Source organism: Carassius auratus, unplaced genomic scaffold (genome assembly GCF_003368295.1).
Source record: "Carassius auratus strain Wakin unplaced genomic scaffold, ASM336829v1 scaf_tig00001679, whole genome shotgun sequence".
Lineage (NCBI taxonomy): Eukaryota > Metazoa > Chordata > Actinopteri > Cypriniformes > Cyprinidae > Carassius > Carassius auratus.
In genome coordinates, this window is record NW_020523380.1 from 145308 (window position 1) to 165170 (window position 19863).

At 36.7% G+C, this 19863-nt stretch overlaps 1 protein-coding gene across 30 annotated transcripts in view; it reads right to left on the minus strand.

The window, feature by feature from the left end:
* Positions 1 to 6465, minus strand: part of LOC113069495 (transcription factor 7-like 2) — an 86005-nt gene extending 79540 nt beyond the window's left edge. For 3 of the 30 annotated variants that reach the window (XM_026242596.1, XM_026242603.1, XM_026242621.1), the window contains exons 1-3: positions 5677 to 6453; positions 5469 to 5535; positions 5190 to 5314 (exon numbers count right to left, since the gene is read on the minus strand). In XM_026242596.1, the coding sequence (XP_026098381.1) occupies positions 5190 to 5314; positions 5469 to 5535; positions 5677 to 5865 (381 nt within the window). In that variant the 5' untranslated portion in view covers positions 5866 to 6453. Of the gene's footprint in view, positions 1 to 5189; positions 5315 to 5468; positions 5536 to 5676 lie in introns of all 30 variants that reach the window. The other 27 variants (XM_026242617.1, XM_026242611.1, XM_026242612.1 and 24 more) reach the window with 22 other exon arrangements.
* Between the last annotated feature and the right edge of the window lie 13398 nt (positions 6466 to 19863).

A 19863-nucleotide genomic window follows, 5' to 3' on the forward strand; every position in this document is an offset into this window, starting at 1 on the left:
CATCAACGTCAAACTGCATCCATGCAAATTTCCCAGCTTTGACAAAACCTCTCTCTTTTAACACCTTATTATTTACAAATGTATAAGTTCATTACAACTGAAAATAAAAATAATATGCCAAATCATCTAAATATTAAGGCAAGTACCAGCACAAGTATTTTCATAGATTTGAAAATTGTATTATATTCTTGCACATCTTGTAATCAATCGATATTAAAGATCTTCTTAAACAGTCCTTAAAAGGCCTCAACATCACACACCATAAAATAATTCACATGCAGCTATCATACAGCTGCGCAGAGAGAAAGAGTCATTTCATTTCCATGTTTAAGGAGCCCCTCAATGTGAAGGCCAACAGCAGGACTATATTTAACAGATGACAATAGTTGCATTCCAGACGTACAGTACGATCTTTGTGTTGAACTTTGTGTATGGTAATAAATGGTGAAGAGGAGAGAGGTGAGGGGTGGGGTCAACAACACACAGCTGCTGAGCCACTGCAGCTCCATGAGATGCAGAATTTACAACAGCAGTTCCCCATTCATCAATTACAGGACAGGATAGCGCTCGCAGCTTTAAAAACAAGCGCGACGGAAATAAATCAAGAAAAAGACAGAAATATCACTCTAAACAGTGGCATCCAATAAAATGTGAAAAAGGGGACTATTTCTATTTATTCGATACTGTCGCGAAATTCTTAACAGTCCACATCCGAACAAGAAACCTTCATTAACTATTAAACTAGTGCAGAACATTGTGTATACACAACGCTGCCTTAAAAAAACAATCAGTGAGAGAAAAAGAAAAGAGAAAGAAAAATAACACCAGGTTATTTTCCACACACGGTCATAGAGAGCAGCCTGCCAAATTCATCAATGTAAGACAATTGAGCAGAGTAAGTAGAAAAAAGATTTTTTTTTTTTTTTTAAAAACACCTCAGTAAATATTTACAGCACAAATCTTTTCCATTCATTTACCAAGCACTAACAAAACCGTACTGTACTCTTTTACACCCCCCCCCCCCCCCCCCACACACACACACACACACACACATCTGTGATTCATTGACTTTACAATTTACCACATGTCGAGATGGGAGAGGTCGGGACTCTATCTGAATCATGACACAAATATGCAAGTGATTTATTGTTTTAAAAACCATGGGCCGATTTAGCGCAACTCCACTCTTCCTGAGCATTACTCCTATTGGCAGACCATGAACAATTACAGTTTGGACTAATTAAGCCCTGAGAATGTGCTGTGCGCCGCTAATGTCTCACAGGCCCTGCTTTCAGTTTAATGGTGCCAAACTTTGCTCCCCAACTTAACTCGCACAAATCCGAAACAGATTGCACTTTTTTTATGGGTGTTTATCAAAACCCAGCAAACAGAAACCGTTATTTTTTTTTTGCATGTAGGATGGGAGGAGGAGAAAAAAAGACCAGGAGGAGAAGGAAAGAGTGGCGGAGGGAGAGAAAAAGAGAGTCTTGCTTCCGTCATTCTTTGTAAACAAAAGTGATTTGCAAAACAAAAGGATGGCAACCTTCTAAATAAACTGGGATTGTATTGTGTGCAGGGCGGCACAAAACGCGAGCGCGTAGCTCGGTGAACCCCCTGCGGATAGCAATTAGGGGCTATTAACATGTAAAGCCAATTTGATAAGGTATGAGTCTATCCCTGTAAATCCGCATTAAACTATCATCTGCACCTCACAGGACAGGCTATTCAACACACATAATCCATACGATAAAGCATTGTTATTGACGTCGCAGCCTAAAAAGATTCAGCCGTGGTTTAATAAAATATGTACATGTAGGGCCACATGAGAGTTGAATGCATCTTTGAAAAAAATAATAATAATTAATTGATTTGAAACACAAAATCAATTTAGAATTGTTTTAATCAATTATACATTGCATTTAAAATTATAAAAATGAAAACTATATAAAAAAAAACATTTAATCCGCCATGCATCTCCTTTTCTTTGCTCTAAATAACAGAGAGTGTATTTGGGTGTTGCAAGTTTGTCTTTTTTTATATTATGTTCCTTTTTTAAACCACGCATAATTATATGCTGAAACCTGAAACCTCTGCCAAAAGTCTGCAGGCCTAAGGAATTATGGGGCCAGGGGTGGCGTCAAATATCTTAACATTCATAAGTCAGAGAGGCAGTAAATAAACCCAGCGGATTTACGGGCATAAAGCCCCCTGCCAGAACTCAGCCGGCCAGACCTCTGCTCTACCTCGCGTTCCCCTCTCCACAGACCTGTTGAGGTGTGGTTTTAGCCTACAGCCACCCATTTAACCCAGCACCTTTCCAACCACAACACACACGTAGACTGTGTCCGCAGCTGTGTGTCTGCCATGCAAACTGCTCTCGATGAAAGGGGGAAGAGTGGCTATTGTCTGCAGTTTTTCGTGAGGGGAAAAAAAAGAATCCAGGCATTGTCGATAGAAAATTGCTAATTGCTACCAAATCATTGTGAAGATTTTCCGGCGGAGGTGGCTGGAAATACGAACTCCCGTTATTACAGAGGTCAGATGAATTCAACTCGCTCCCTCCCTTCAGTCAAACACACACAAGGGGAAAAGCATTTCATCACTATTGCATGAGCGGAAGATCAGGGAACTTTAGCTGACACATAGCCTATGGACATTAAATCAGATATATATTTTTTTAATTGTCACATCTCCGATATAAACCTGTAGAGAAGCATGCACCATTAAATAAACCCTTACAGATTAAAAAATGTAGCATTAGCAAATTTATCCTAAAAAAACAAGACATCTGATCAATAAATACAGAAATGTTTGAAATGCAATAAAACTGGAATAGATCACCTGTTTGTTTTTATACAATTTAGACTATTAGAAAAAAACGCTAAGAAATGTTAAAATGTACATCATTGGCAGCTAAACCCAACAAGCCCCATGCATTCGTTAAACGTAGCGACAGCTAATCGATGCTCAGGTGAATTATTTATCCTCTACTTAAGTAATGCATTTATGAATACAACGGCTTTCAACTTCAAAGCGGTGTGGGTCGGACGCCCAGGCAGCTCATAGGTAGCAGACCTCATAGCACAGAAGCGAGGTGAAGCGCTACAGCGCAATGTCAAAGGCTGAGATCTGTAGGCCCTGGTACAGTAAGACATCAAACATTACAACATACAACTATAAAGAAACTGACTATATCTATGGGTATAATATTTAGGTTAGAGGGTCAGAACAGACCTGGATTGACTCCCACATATAGGGGAGGATATCAAACAATGATCCTTACTTCCGTGAGAGATCGCTAAATATATTCTCTGTAGCCAAAAATGAATAAGCCAGCGATTTAGACAGGGCTCCATCCCAGCAGGGAGAGGAACTATCAGACTATGAGCTCTGCTAACAGCATCTCTTAGATTCTTCACAACCTGCCATACAGAAGACACGCTGTACAGCAAATACTTCCTTCATATTCCTACTAATCTATGCACAATTGCAGTGGTCATACTGATGCTTTCGTAATTGTCTGTCCTTTTGTTTATACGTGAATGTTTCAATTGTGCATTTACAGCAGCAAAGTAATTATCAGCAAGTGAAGAACAGAATCAGCAAAAAGCCAGAGATGTTTCTACAGAAATGTCTCACACATACTAGAAAAGAATAGAAGTTTAATCCACAATTTCAGAGCAGGACATTTTGAACGTGGTCATTTACTTAATTTCAGGTTACCCCACATGTCATTGTCATAAAGCGTACCTTCACGTTTTAGATTAAGCCTAGAGCGGATTATGAAAATCAGAAATGACAGCAAGATCATACTGCACAATTTTCCTGCTTCTACAGCAACAACATTTAAAAAAATATATGCATTTATATCAATTGTGAATAAAAATGTTAACCTGCTAAATCAAAATTAATTATTTCTGGTGCCACGAAAAGTGTTGGACAAATCTGCATAACTAAGCACAGCTGATTTAAACAACGTGATCTGTTTTTACACCTAAATATTAAGCATATATTCTCATTACATGTTAATCAACATTATGCATGCTCTAAATAAGAAGTCCATCATGCCATGACAGAATGTAAATATAAAACATATATTTAATGTGCATTTAAAGCAAATGTTTATTTGATTTTGGAATATTTCTGACACTACTGTGTAATATTTTACAAATACACTATGTAAAGGGTGGAAAGAGCAATATTGTGCTTTTATTCTAACGATCACAAATTCATTGACTGTCTTTCACTAATTACCATAAACATTTCCCATGATGCTCTTTGGCAATAACATTTATGTGCGTTGAAATTCTGTAAATAATACCAGCAGTATTATGTTAAGCTCGGATAAATTAGTCATGAATTAGCTCAGATAAATGACTAATGTGCCATTTTATGTGGCACACTGTAAAAATGTTTTCATCGTCATGTCATAACAGCTTCTTTGTTTCCATCCGTTTAAACTGTCACAACAATTTCTACTCGATTTTCTCCAGCAGTAATTCAATTCAAAGTGGCAGAAATGGCGCAGCTTGTAATTATAGCACCACTGTGATTTCATTTTAAAACTATTAAGGCTGCAATTCAACTTAACATTTTAATTTTTGATGGTTGAACTTCTTGAATAACAGAAACGCTTTTTCTTCATGTGTAAAAATCATAACAACGATAATAACGACAGTAATAATACTACTATTATTATAAATTCAAACATTATTGTACATTTCCGTTTTAAAAATTCCGGAACACACGCAACTGTAAATGAAATGTCTAACTTAGTCTAAAGCAAACGAGCTAATAATCCACTAGTTATTCAAGTGCTTGAACAATTAAAATAAATAAATGCAGAATATAAAGCAAAAAATCTAACCTGAAAAATATGTAAATCTAAAAATATAATATAAAGAAAAAAATAAATACTAATACAAATAACGGCGTTAAAAGTTAGTGTGGCCGTGTATTTGTGCACGTCATGAAAGCACATTATTCGTTCCACTGTGTCGTTCCTTGCAGCCCGCGCGGCTCTTTCCACGCGCCACAGTGGATCCGCGCGAGCTGCTTCTGCTTGCAGCTGTACAGTGCAGAGTGAAGTGTGACAGAAGTTCACGAGCCGACCAAAGCAATCCCTAAACATGGACGTGGTGCTTTAGCTAGGTGCATGTGGCTACAGAAACACGTTAAAAAACACTTACTGTGCGCGCGGTCGGCGAGAGCGATCCGTTCGGGAGGTACGGGCTCGTGAGGTCGGGAATCATTATAAAGGGATAGCCCGGGTACGGTGGGCTCTTGAACAGCCCTCCATCTTGCCTTTTCGCAGCTAACATGGCGGGGGAAAAGAAGAGGAAAACTTTTAGTTTAAGTTACATTCCCAAAAAAATAACTTTGTACATATGTGCAGAAGCAAACGGAACAGAGGAACCGTGTTGTTGTCCTCTGCAAAAAAAGATGATTTAGAGAAAACAAGCACTCACCCTCCTCTAAACTTTCTCTTGTTTTGTCTCTGAAACTTTCAGATCTAGGCGGAGGCCGTCTTTCCGCCTTGAAATGCAACGAAACACAGGGAATGCATTGAATAATCACAGCGAGGAGATCGTTAGCTAGTTAGCAGCGTGTTTAAAAAAGAAAAGTGCGTGTGAAGTTCTGGACAAAGTCGCGGATTCGCGGTTATTTGTCACTTACCTCGGAATCCGAAGAGCTGTTTTGATTCGTTTCCGACTCGTTTACCAGAGAAGACTTGACATCTGCTAAATCCCTTTCTGCTGAGGAGTTCTCCGAAATCTTGTCCTCCTGCTCGCCTTCGTCTTTGAAGGAAATCATTTCATCGTTCGCACCCAGATCGTCCCCTCCACCGCCGTTCAGCTGCGGCATTTTTCCCGAGGAGCGCTAATTTTGCGGGGGGCCAAAACACCCAAAAGTTTTTAAACCCTTGATCTTGGTGTGATCCCCGAATCCCGAGTTTCAAGTTTAGGGACTCGCAGTGTCGTTTGGCTGGGTGAGTGTTCAAAACTCAAAAAGAAGAGGGCAATCTTGGCAGAAACAGAAGCCGGAGACGGAGCTGAGGCGCTCGGATTGAGGGAGTTGAAGTTGGTCGGAGTGGTTTTCAGTTCAAAGGCGGCGCTGATTGACAGATAGAGAGGGATGGAAATAGAGAGAGTCTGGATTCGGGATTATTGACAGGGAGAAACACACAAGAAAAAAAAAAACTAATGAGATTCAAACAGGGAGGGACTTGAAGTGACGTTTTCATAAATAGAGAGGGGCAGGAAAAAGTACTGGAGGGGGGAAAGGGCTTGAACGAGAACGAGAGAGCTCGCGCGAAAAACAGAGAGAGAGGGAGAGGAAAAGAGCTTTTGGTGAAGAGCAGGACAGTTAAAACGAGTCGCCCCTGTTTGCTTTTGTACAGGAATGAATGGAAAAATAGGCGGAAGACACTTGTGCGCTGGTCTGCATGTATCTGCGCAGTGAAACGGCTCACAATTATTGGCTTCCTTATTTTCTGCAGATGTTTTGGGAGGTGTTGGTGGGCTGAAATAACCCCACTCACTCCGAACATGGACTTAAATGACCATCAATTCTGAATTGCACTAAATCAAATCTATTTATTCAAACATCACTTCAAAAACGATTTTCCTTACAAAGGCTAAATATGCGTGGGGGAAATAAACAGCAATCATTTATATGAAGATTTTTATGTCCTTTTTATTGGTGTTTTAAAATGTGATAAATTGCAGAATAGACTGGCATTATCCTACATATAAAATTTTATATACTGTTTTATCATTAGATCAACATCTTTATTCTTTATACTAGTAACTTGTCACAATAAATTTCACATTTTGTACTTAATCATGCAGTGATTAAAGAGTGATTAGATTTGTTATTATATATATAAATACACAGACACACATTTTTCATGTAAGGATACTTACATGTACAATTTAAGTACTTTCATGCTTGCATATCGATACATAGAAATACATTTATTTTTATTTAAATCATAGTGATTAAATTATCTGAATGTATAATATATTTATAATACTTAAGTATACACAATTAAAAATATATATTTAAACATTTCTTGTGAATTAAATGATATATACACAGACAATGCAATGTATATATGATTCAATATGTTTGTGTGTGTGTGTGTGTGTGTGTAAGAAATCAAAGTGATCAAATTATCTAAATGTATAGTATATTTATAATACTCATGTATAAATTATTAAAAATATATTAAAACGTTTATTTTGAATTAAATTATATACACATATATATATATATATATATATATATATATATATATATATATATAGACACACACACACAATGCAATGTATATACACAGTATGGTGATACAATGCATATGTGTGTGTGTGTGAGTGTGTGTGTGTGTGTGTGTGTGTGTGTGTGTGTCAGTATTATAAATAGGTTTTAAGATGGGTTAATTGAGGCCAGTTAACCTGTATTCATTGTGAAAAAAGACAAGTCGTGAGTTGAATATCCTTTCTCTCATCTCTCTTCTCTACAAGACAACTTTTTTGTATTGTTTTATATATTTCCCTACCCAAACTTCACCATAGTGGAATCATGCAGAAACAACGTCATTTGAAGGAACTCGCAGTATTGCCTTTATAAAATAATGCTTAAAAAGAAAAACAGTATTGGTATCATGAATATAAAAATACATCATGCCTATACAGTATATAATGTTTTTTTTTTCTTTCTTTCTTTTTTATCAAATTAGAAAATGTTTTAATGTAAGCCACCATATTACAAAGACTGCAATATTAGAGCTGACAAAATAATCTAAAAATAATATTTCATATAAATAGCACAAATTATGTATATGATTTTTGATTATTATAATCTCCCGAAACAGTTGCAGAAATACAGCATGACACATCTTCACATTCTTTGAAGTTATTTATAAATATAAGATCTATTGGATAGATATGCATCCTTAGTTGTAGAGTGAGTCAATATGATTGAACAATAACGACTCAGTATTTAAAATGTGCTGTCAGCAGCTAAAAGATGCCCCATTGCTTTTTGACTTCAGAAGTCTGGAGCCTGCAGATACCAGACCAAAGCAGCTGAGCTCCTAGCTAGCATCTCCCTGGATTGCCTCTGCAGGTTACTGAGAGTTCACTTAGATTGGGTGCGTTTTATCAGCCTTGCTAAGCCAAACCTTGCTCTATTTATTTCCCTGCTGGATCTAAACCTGTGACTGATCCATGTGTTAAACCACGCTTCAGACTGACCTATTCTTTCTGTGCCAAAAATGGAAATTAATAATTATCTCACTCTGATTTATTCTGGTAATGACAATAAAATAAGAGACGAGCGTTGATTTCTGCACACTTGCCCTAATATCTCCATACTGTGTTTTGTGTATAATGTTACCAGGTAAGATACTTGTGTCTGTGCAAACAGTTAATTACCCACAATGCCTGCGTGTTCCTGCTCTGGATGAAATGGCTCTGTTTTTAATTAGCATATTATGGGCTCTGTTAATGGTCTTCCCGGTTGTTTTTTAGAGTAACAATATGTGCATTTTAAAAGCTGGGTTAATAGTGAATGCAACATGATTTATGCCAGATCCCCTCTAAGCTAGCTGAATAAAACAAAAACAAAAAAGTTTTTTAGTTTTTACAAGTGGAACTTGGCATTTAACCTTTTCGCATTTAGTCAATTGCAAATTTCCCCATTGTGAGAGAGCCTCCTTGTACCATTTTAGCATTTTTTTTCCCCTGTAGGAGCTCAGATGAATTTTATCCTGTGAATAATGATGTGGTTAACCACAATTATGCAATTCTAATGGATCTTCATGTTTTGCATGCACAAACCAACAAAAGGGAAATTATTTTCTTTACAACATTATGCAAAGTTTCATTTTATAATGTATATTTTAAAGGCAGATTGAAAAACGGAATCAAACTAATTGTGTTATCCTCAGCATTTTGAAAAGATTAGACCCAGAACCGAGTCAAGCTAATCATTTGAATGTGACTAAATGAGTTTTGATGGAATGGAAATGTTCATAGATTATTAAAGTTCCAAACAAAGTCTTTCTTTCTGTTATTTTATGAACCACAGGATTTGACTCAGGGATGTGTCATTTAATTGGTTCTGTGAATCCAGCTTGGATCGCCACATCAGCATTTAGACCTAGAAACTTGTTTTGGAGAAAACATCTGTGTGTTCGAATACTGTATTCCCATCCATGACACTAACTGAGTCTGAACATGTCTCTCACCCCTGGAGTCTGTCAAATACTCCATAGTGGGAAATATATTTGGGAAAGGAGGAGCACTGAATCTGTTTTCCAAAACAAACAGCGTTTTCGTACATGGACGCGACTGCCATTTATCAAGGTTTGGGTTTGGAGCAATACAAATATGTGACCACCTGCAGAGGTGCATCGTTGTGTGCTCACATCTCTTAAACCTTGTGGTCACATCGAATATTGGAGCCAAGGCACACACAGAGGAAACTCGCTGACATCACACCAAACCTACATTACTCAGAGGATGAACCCATGACCCCAGAGTTATCTCTCGAGCACAGCCTCTGCATCAAATGCCCACAGTTTTCATATATTGTGTATAAATTACACTAATGTCAACAACAGTTTGTCATGAAGGCAAAAAGCTTAATGTTGTATGATTACATAAAGTCCTCTGGATCTTTGTAATGTTTGTGTTTTAGCTTGCTGTGCTCTCTGTTATCCAAATATTTACCATTTATGAGTGCTTCTCTATAATAGATTAGTTGAACTTGTTGAGTAGATATCTTACTGAATTTAGAGAAGCAAAGACACTGGACTAAAAGCGACAAAGCACCACCTGGCTCTCTTAATATAGGTTCTCATTTGGGTTCTATATAGAGCCTATAGGGTTCTTACTCAGCTTCCAAGAACTTTATGCCAATAATAAAAAATTCTGCAGGAAAAAAAACTAAAGTAATTATAGTAGTAATAAAGAAATGGTACAAAATGTTTTTACACTAACATTAAATCTATGAAATAATACTAAGACATAGTAATATACCTATTATATCAATGTTGTGTTATGAATATGATTATATGAATTTTAAGTGATAAAGTATCAGTTCACATGATATTCAACTATCTATAGCTGAACCCCTACAAGTCTTCCATCATATTTTAGGAGTTGCAAACATGAAGTCAGCGATAGAACCCTTTAAAGATCTATATAGACATATAGAACTTTATAGACTAGCCTTAAGATTGTGAGTTTTTTTTCTTTTTACTCTTTTGGGTTTTAGATTTAAAATAAATGGCATAAAAGCATTTACACTTATAAATGTCATTTTAGGCCTATTTTCTGCTGGTGATCTCATATGTTTGCATTATTTGCTGAACATTTGTTCTAGCAGCAGCCTTATCACCTTTTGAGTTCAAGGACGTGTCCGAAAAGCTTCTTCCTGAGCAAGATACAGGAAACAGCAGGCAGTTTCCCAGAGAGAAAGAGCAGGAAAGCTTTTCAACACAGTAGGGGCAATAGCTGACAGCTATCATAGATCACAGTGCACATGGTTCTGAACTATAGACTTTGGATATTAGTCTCAGTGGATGTGTTTTACATCATGAACATGTATCCGCTCCATTCTAAACATCAGGATTAAATGTATACAGCTCTAAAGTGTTTAACAATCCATAATGTAATAGACACAGGTTGCTCTTTCAAATCTCAGGAGACTTGATGGAGGTCTGAGTTCAGATTTATTCAGCGTTGTCTTCTGAAACTCTTTAAATTAGAAACAAATATGGCAATTGTAGCCTACAAGAGAACTGAGATATTAATGTAATGTAAATTCATGGAGATAAAACAGACTAGATCTTCTGAAACTCTAAAGGAGACACACTGTTCTCCGATTAAATATTTGAAAGCATTCAGTTCAAATAGAAATGTCAATTTGCTCACCATTTAATCGCTCTGCTTTTTAGAACAGACAGCAACCATATTAAATTGACCTAATTCATTTTTTTTTTCCTATTGGAAAGTCTATAGAAAATCTCAGGCATGGTTCTCTACTGAACCTTAGATGAGATTCCACCTGCTAGGGTCTTCATACCATGGTTTAATTAAGAAATTAATGCAAGAAAATTGATCTAGCTAACATGTCCTCCACCAATCAAAGTACATCTCTATTGCTTTCCTCTGAAAAACGATAGCTGGAGTTTTTATTGTATTTTAAATGCATTTAATTAATAAAAGCAGTAGGTTGCGTGAATATAATATTTTTTAAGCGTATTTGTCTCTGTGTCTGTGAACTTGAACACCAGTACAGTCCCTGATCATATTATTTCCTTCTTTTATTTGAATGGTTCGTTATTTCTGCATGGCACTTCCTTACACCTGATGCTTTTGTGTGCTTGTATGCAAATGTAAAGTCTCGGAGAATCACATAATGCCAGGAGCATCATGAATGTGATTCACTTAAGATGTGTCAAACTGCAATCATGATGAATATTTCCTTGCATGCAACAACCTTGAGCTCAAGCTTTACATAAAATCAACTCATTATACTTCCAGAAAGCAATTCATGACCCGAACAAAGGCAGGTCAGAGGGCAAAGCCGTTGTCTTTTTTTTTTAATTTTTAAACAAACAGAAGGTGATTTATTTACACAAACAAACCACTCCAGAATAAAACTCGGTTGTTAGATGGGGAAAGCAGTGCGGTCTGTGTTCAGTTGCATGAGCTTTTGTTCATATGTTCATTTAAACTCATTTTCCACCCGGGTCGTCCATGCCATCCTCTCGCAGGGAAATGAATCCCACATCCTTTTTTGTTCATCAACCATCTCCAGAATGCATCATATGTACAGAGATCACATCACAGTATATTTTATCACTATATCAATAAGGATAGGAAAACTCTGGTTATTAAGAGACTCCCCAGTCTTTGATTCAGACCATTACTAACGCTTCTGCATCTTTAGATTAAAAACCGACCTCTTTTATTTAATAACATTAAATCCTGGCATGTATCTTCTAAAAGCTTTAATAAGACAAAGATAAGATTTGCATCCCCATACAAGTGTCTTTTTCAATTGATTATGAAGCAGCCATTGATGTGTGGGAAATTGATGTTTTCCTCTGTTCTTAAGGGGCTCTAATAGAAAGGGTGGGATTTGAGGAGGAGACTTTGCCACTTTGATCTTCAATCAGTAAAAATTCCCACTTCTTTGTCAGACTATATTTGGTAAATAACAGTGACAATCCATGTGCTTTAATGAGATGAAATGACGGGAAAGAAATGGAAGGGAGGAGAAACGGCAAGAGAGAAAGGGAACATGGGACAGAGAAAAACTGGTTCTCTCGATTGTGTTTTTTTTTGTAACGTTGGAAGGTGTTGGCGAGGCAGCCCACAGGTCACGGCACAGGTCTGTTGGAGACAATGTGTCCAGCTGAACGTACTAACAAACAGATGTAAAACCCATGCGCTCCCATACCACAGAGCTTCAGGGTTTCAAAATAGAACAAGCTCAAAACAACTCAGACCAAAGTTCCCGGCAAGTCTGAGTGTTAATGGAAAACAAACCAGGTTTGGGGTTTGGTTGTTCGATGTGACTTAAATTTCACATCCCTGTACCAAAATACGTACTGCTATAGTAACTTCACAACAAGCACATCTACTGGGAACGAAAACGATGCTTCATCTAAATATTGAAAATGATGTCATAATTAATTCACTCTCGTGTCAAACCTATATGACATTCTAGGAACACAAAGGAAGACATTTCTATTAATGGACCGATAACTCTTTTTGCATGCAATAAATAGTTGTTGTTGTTGTTTTTCAAAGTGCCAAACGAGGCGATTTTGGTTCCCCCCAAAATCTTTACTTGAACACTTCTTAAAATAATCTTTTTTCTTAATGTGCAGAACGTTTTAATCAAAGAACCCTTTCTTCAATTTAAAGAACCTTTTGTGCAATTGAAAGGTTTCATTGAATGTTTAAGGTTGTATATGGAACCATAGATGCACCATACAAGAAGTCATAAAATAAGACCTATGTGCTATATTCCAAGTCATATATTAGCTGATATTGATATTTAATCTGTCAGAATTAGTGATTCGAACCCAAACTGAAACTTTCCAATTTTTTATATGAATCATACAGTTCAAATTTGTGAATTGCAATTTCAGCCTGTTTTACCACACATCTGTTGTATGACTTTAAAAGACTTGAAATATAGTGCATACGATGTGTGGAACACTTTTAAGATTTTTCTATTTTCTTGATAGCCCCATAGCTCATTCACAAAAAAATAGGCCAGGATATTCTTTAAACATATATAGAAAGGAAAGGATGTCACAGGTTTAGAAAGACATGAAGGTGATCAAATAATGACAGAATATTGATTTTTATGTGAACTATTCCTTTACAGCAGTGGTGGACGAAGTACACAAATCAAGTACTTGAGTAAAAGTACAGATACATATGGTAAAATATTACTCCAGTAAAAGTAAAAGTACTCCTTTTTCAATTTTACTCAAGTGAAAGTACAAAAGTACTAGAGTTTTTATGTACTTAAGTAAAAAAGTACTGCAAGATAGATGTTTGCAATTTTATATAGGCTACTTGATTTAATTTTATATTAGCACATATTCTTTTTATAATCCTACTGCTCAAAATACCTGGGTTTTTTCCAAAATAACCACTATATGGAGTCAAGATACATTTTTGTTGTTGATATGGACTACGCTGATGAGAGTAATGTTCACTGTGAAGCTTACACTGTGATGTACCTGAGAGAAAACAGAGATGACCATCTGATTTTCACCAGTAAGAAAAAAGTATTTTAAAGTTAGTTGTTTTACAGAACATCACAGTTACAGTACAGACCAAAAGTTTGGACACACCTTCTCATTCAAAGAGTTTTCTTTATTTTCATGACTATGAAAATTGTAGAGTCTCACTCAAGGCATCAAGGGCTATTTGACCAAGAAGGAGAGTGATGGGGTGCTGCGCCAGATGCCCTGGCCTCCACAGTCACCGGACCTGAACCCAATGGAGATGGTTTAGGGGTGAGCTGGACCGCAGACAGAAGGCAAAAGGGCCAACAAGTGCTAAGCATCTCTCGGGGAACTCCTTCAAGACTGTTGGAAGACCATTTCAGGTGACTACCTCTAGAAGCTCATCAAGAGAAAGCCAAGAGTGTGCAAAGCAGTAATCAAAGCAAAAGGTGGCTTTTTTGAAGAACCTGCAATATGACATATTTTCAGTTGTTTCACACTTTTTTGAAATGTATATAATTCCATATATAATTCCACATGTGTTAATTCATAGTTTTGATGCCTTCAGTGTGAATCTACTATTTTCATAGTCATGAAAATAAAGAAAACTCTTTGAATGAGAAGGTGTGTCCAAACTTTTGGTCTGTAATAAAACTGTTAACATTACGGCAGCGGGGAATATGAATTTGCACGAGTTATTGTATTTAATCTGTGTTATTTTATGGGTTTTTTGTTGTTGTTGTTTTTTACCTAGAATTGATGTGTCTGCATCGTCTGCACTCGAGCATTTGAGTGGGCTTAAATAGATCACTCTTTACAACGGATTTAGTTTCCAAACAACTGACAGTTTTGACCTAAATATGATTTTCAGTTACAATAATTAATCCAAAATTTCGACATTAATAACTTACTTTTAGCAACGTCAGACGCACGCGCGCTCACAAGATCTCCCGGTTCTTACTTCTGGAGACTCGCACTAAACGGTTCATTTGAATCAGTGAGTGGTCGACTCCAGAACAGCTGCAATCGGATCATTCTAATTCGTAAACGAATCGTTTGGTGTGATTCGCGATCCGATTTAAAAGTTTATTTTGAAAAGATTCAGTTCGTTCGTGATGAATCAGACACCGCTTCTGCGTGTCGGAGCACGTGATATTATAGGGAGTAACGATATATTTTATGAAATGTAGTGAAGTAAAAAGTACGATTTTATGCTTTGGAATGTAGTGAAGTAAAAGTAAAAGTTGCTCAAAATAAAACTACTCCAGTAAAGTACAGATACTTGAAAAATGTACTTAAGTACAGTAACGAAGTAAAGCTACTCCGTTACTGTCCACCACTGCTTTACAGTCAAACCTATGCTGAGATATTCCTCACTGTATCTCCACACCGGCCGCTGCAGCTCCCTTGGGTGACTGAAGTCTCTGCCAACCTCTACTTGAAATATATGGAGAGAGGGCACAGTATCCAGCATAACAAAGCCTAGCCATGCTGGGTAAACCTGAGGGGGATTTGACTCACAAATAGAGATGGGAGAAGACAAAGACAAAGGAGAGAGGAGGGGAAAAGTCTAATGGAAAACTGCCAGACCAAAATGGCCTTGTTCGCTCATGACAACAAAAGTGGGTTTTTGTATTAAGATCAGAAGACATAAGATGTAATGGAAAGATAGCGATATGACATTATACTTATCGCAGAACAACGTCTCCTCGTGAAGCACATTTAAGGAAAACTCAGGCTTAAACAGAAATTCGATTAAATGAGATAAAACCAGTTCACCTGGTGAAATAACAAAAGATAGGAAAATACGGAGACCGCCCAAACCAGACTTAATGATGTATACTTGTGTTAGGCACGCTATGAATGTAACAGCACTCAATCATGGTGTTGATACACACCACATGAGCTTTCCCACAGTTCCCATGGGCACTGTGTCATCACAACTCCAAATACTGCAGCAATGAGAACAGTGTGGGATTCACAGATTCACGCAAACAGTATGAAATGATCACTTCAAGATGGGAAGACGAAGAAAGAATGTTACGGAGACAAATAAGCTCTGTTCCAAAACCTTGCTGCCTCCGCAAGCAGCATCCGAACTGAAATGGAACATCATAAGTGACTAATTTGGAATGCTCTTTATAGAAATAAACTTTGAGCATCATATAATAGCGCTGCTCATATTAAGAGCACAACTCAAAACCTTTCAATACAGCGAGCCAGCTTTGGGGTCATTTTTAATGTTGCAAAACATTTCACTTTTTTTTTTTTTATGCTTTTGAACTTTCTACTCATCAAGGAATCCTGAAAAATATTATTACACAAATATTAAGTAGCATAATTGTTTTCAACATTGATAATAATATTAATAAATGTATAATTTGCACCAAAACAGCATATTACAATGATTTCTAAAGGATCATGTGACACTAAAGACTGGAGTAATGGAGTAGTAGCTTTACCATCAAAGAAATAAATTACATTTTAATATATACATATCTTTTAATATTATTGTTTTTACTGTATTTTTGATGGTATGCTTATTTAATTTATTTATATTAAAATATAAAACAAATACATAGTCTTATATTGTTTTAAAATGTAAAAGATTTTTAAATAATGTTTTATTAATACTATCTTGTGTATTAAATAAAATAATACACACTGAAAAAGAAGAGTAGAAAATTACTTGGTTGTATTTACAAATGCAAAAAGATTTCTACATTCAGTGCATGGACTATACATTATAATACAAATTAAATATTGCAATTCTATTAATATAAAACAATTATAAATTACAATAAATATTTCACTCATATTGTTGGTGTTGTACATGTTCTTTTAATGCAATGTCTTGTAATGCATTCTGGGATGGCATTTGTTAAGGATGAATGTAATAAAGTATCTCAGGAGGCAACATAATTATTGGCTACCATTTGAAACAGCTTTTGCATCTGATGTGTGCCTCTGCTGCCTCTATAGTGAGAACACTAGGTTTTGGGACAGAGCTATTCAATTCATCACATAGGAAATAAAACCAAACAAGCCGCTGGACTGATAGCGGCAGAAGTGGAGAAAGAAAAAAGACAGAAGGAGCTCTGGCCAGGTAGATGGAAAGCAAGAGAGAGAGAGGCGCAGCAGGGGAGCAGCAGGGGCTGGGGGCTGGCTCCAGGCATTGAGGGGGCATGCAGGGATTTACTCGCAGATCAACAATAGCACACTCAATAAACCCCTCGTGGACGGGGGAAACTGATCCACCTCGACACATGTGAGCCCAAATTTACAAATGTTTACATCCTTTAAGGAAAAGAGGAGAAGCTGTCGATCCTGCTCGATATTTGCAATGAGCTCCAGAAGTAAACAAAATGTGGACGGGCTTTTTTATGGGCTGCTTCCTTTCCCCATCATTCTCCCTCTACACCCTCCCTTTCCTATTTAAAAGACCCAGGAAGGAAATTGTTCTGTTTGGCACATGAACCAATATTGAGATGCACTCACTCAATACACAGTGGCTTGTCTCAGTATCTTAAACAAACTGACAATGAAGTGGTAGGTATTTTTATGGACTGACTGACTGAACCCAGTTGTCGGTGTGGCCCAAAGGAAATATCAAAATATAACCATAGTTTCCAAAGTTTATATTTACTGCTGTTATTGTTAGCCTTTATTATTAGACATAACATTTGAAATGTGTATACTATAAAGCAGGAATATTGAGAATCACTATTAATTTTTGTTTTCAATTTAAAATAATTGTATCTATTAATTTAACTAGTTAGAATTTGTATATTTATTTCTGTATGGCAGAGCTGAATTTTCAGCTTGACTCCAGTCTTCAGTGTCACATGATCCTTCAGGAATCATTCTAATATGGGGATTTGAAGCTCAGTTCTTCTTCTTATTTTTTATCAATGTTGAAAATGATTGTGCTGCTTAAAACCTTTGTGGAATCCTATTGGGATTCTTTAACTTTTCTTTAACTATTCTTTAATTTTTCTTCTGAAAAATTTCAAAAGAAAAGCATTTATTTGAAATAGAAATCTTTTGTAAGATTATCAATGTCCCCCCACTCACTTTTGAACAATTGAATGTGTCCTTGCTGGATAAAAGTATTAATTTCATTAAAAAATAAATCTTCCTGACCCCAAACATTTGAACAGTAGTATATTTATAACAAAGCAAAATTGACCCAGACATTGGCAGCCGGTCATCATCATTCATTGTTGTATGGAAAAGACTGTCTTTTGGAATTGATTTATAAATGGTCTACAGTCCCATGTCTGCAGAATAAACTGTGCTGTATGGGTAACATGTTAGAGTGTAACGTTCCTTATCATTGAGGAGCATTTATCAACTAATGATTTAGTTTGAATGGGAGTAGCTGTATAATGTTGTTAGTGAAAAGATGAATAATTTAAAACTTTATATTTCATCTATAATTTGTCCCAGAAAGACAGAGGCAGAGGCAATAGAGCATGTGCTTGCGTTCTAACCCTCAGTGTCTAGAGTGTGAGCAGGAGACAGACAGCTTTCAGAAGGCTGAGGTGAGGACAAGAGGCTCATGTACTGGTTACCGGCTCAGTGAAGCCAAAGCCGAGCCAGTAGCCTGTGCTTTACACTAACGCAACCCAAAAAAGCACATAAAAGAGTCTTTCTCTCGGCCCCGATTCAAAACCACATCTTTAATAAGAGCTCTGCTTTAGATAAAAACAACTGCAGGCTCTTCCAAACACCTCAGATCATAGAAGTGGTTGACCATCTCTGTGCTCGGACTCCTAAATGAAGAGTCATCTCTGTGGGGACAGCCAGTATGTTCGTCTACAAAAGACCATAAGGGAACATATGCAGAGATGTGATATATTTTTTATCCAAAATAAACACACGTCTAGTGTAGTTCTCAATCGTTTTTTTATTTATTTTTATTATTGGACATCAATTGGCAACCAATGGGGCGCCTAAAAATGAGAATTTTATTTCAATGCTTCTGAATGTGAACGCAAAGTTTCTCAGTTGGACGCGAATTTTTTTAAAGTAAAGACAACGTTTCTTGGAGGAGTGCAATACTTTTGCGAGAAAATGCCAATGTTTTGTGTGTGAACACAAAGTTTCTCCGGTAAACGGAGATACTTTTGCGAGAGAATCAATGTTTTGCGGAGAAATGCAATACTTTCGCGAGAGAACGCTAAGTTTCTCAGGGGAACTCAACACTTTTGCAAGAGAATGCTAAAGTTTGGTGAGTGAACAGAAAAGGATTCAAATATTTTTTTCCTTTCCCATTCCACATTTATTTATTTTTGAACACCAGGTCCTTGTAGTCACCAGACAAAGTACCAAAATTGTATACTGTACATTAACAAACAGCAGGCAATCATCAGAACTCAAACATCGAACCTGTCTACACGGTTTACAAATCCAATAATATTGTAGAAAAACAAACAGTATACACAGTTCATAGACAATTTCGACTTTTTATAAAGGGGTTAAACACCCTATAGGTCATTATGAGGTTGGGTTAATTCCAGATGGACTAGCGTTCATTATCAGGCTGGGGTAACTACTGCCGACAACTGTGAAACCTGTGTCAAAAAGTCTGTTTTCTGACCAGCCTTCATCTGCATATTTGAATAATACATTGTGCTTATAAGCATATTAAATGGAGCAGATATGCACGTCATTTGAAGGAAGAGATCATACCTCCCCAGTTAATTATGTAGATGTCAAATGCCAGGCAGTGAACCTCTGCCTGGGGGTCGTCCCGTTTAGTTTAGTGATTATATGCACAAACTACAGATAAAGTGTCATCATACAGGTTATTAGAGCTGAAAAAACTCTCATTAGCATTCAAGGCCAATGAAACACAAGAAACAAGTGGAGCGCTTTCACTTACTTCACGTTTCTGCAATGTTAAAGATGAATAGCAGAAAAGTACTATTCTGTATTTTATGTTGTTCACTTGCATGTTCACATAAATCCCTCATAACCTCATCTCATAAACTTGTTGATTTTAAAAAGGTCTTTTTCATGACTGATACCCAAGATGACACACACACACACACACACAAAAAAAGAGTATTATGGCTATGTTAAAGTGATTTTTA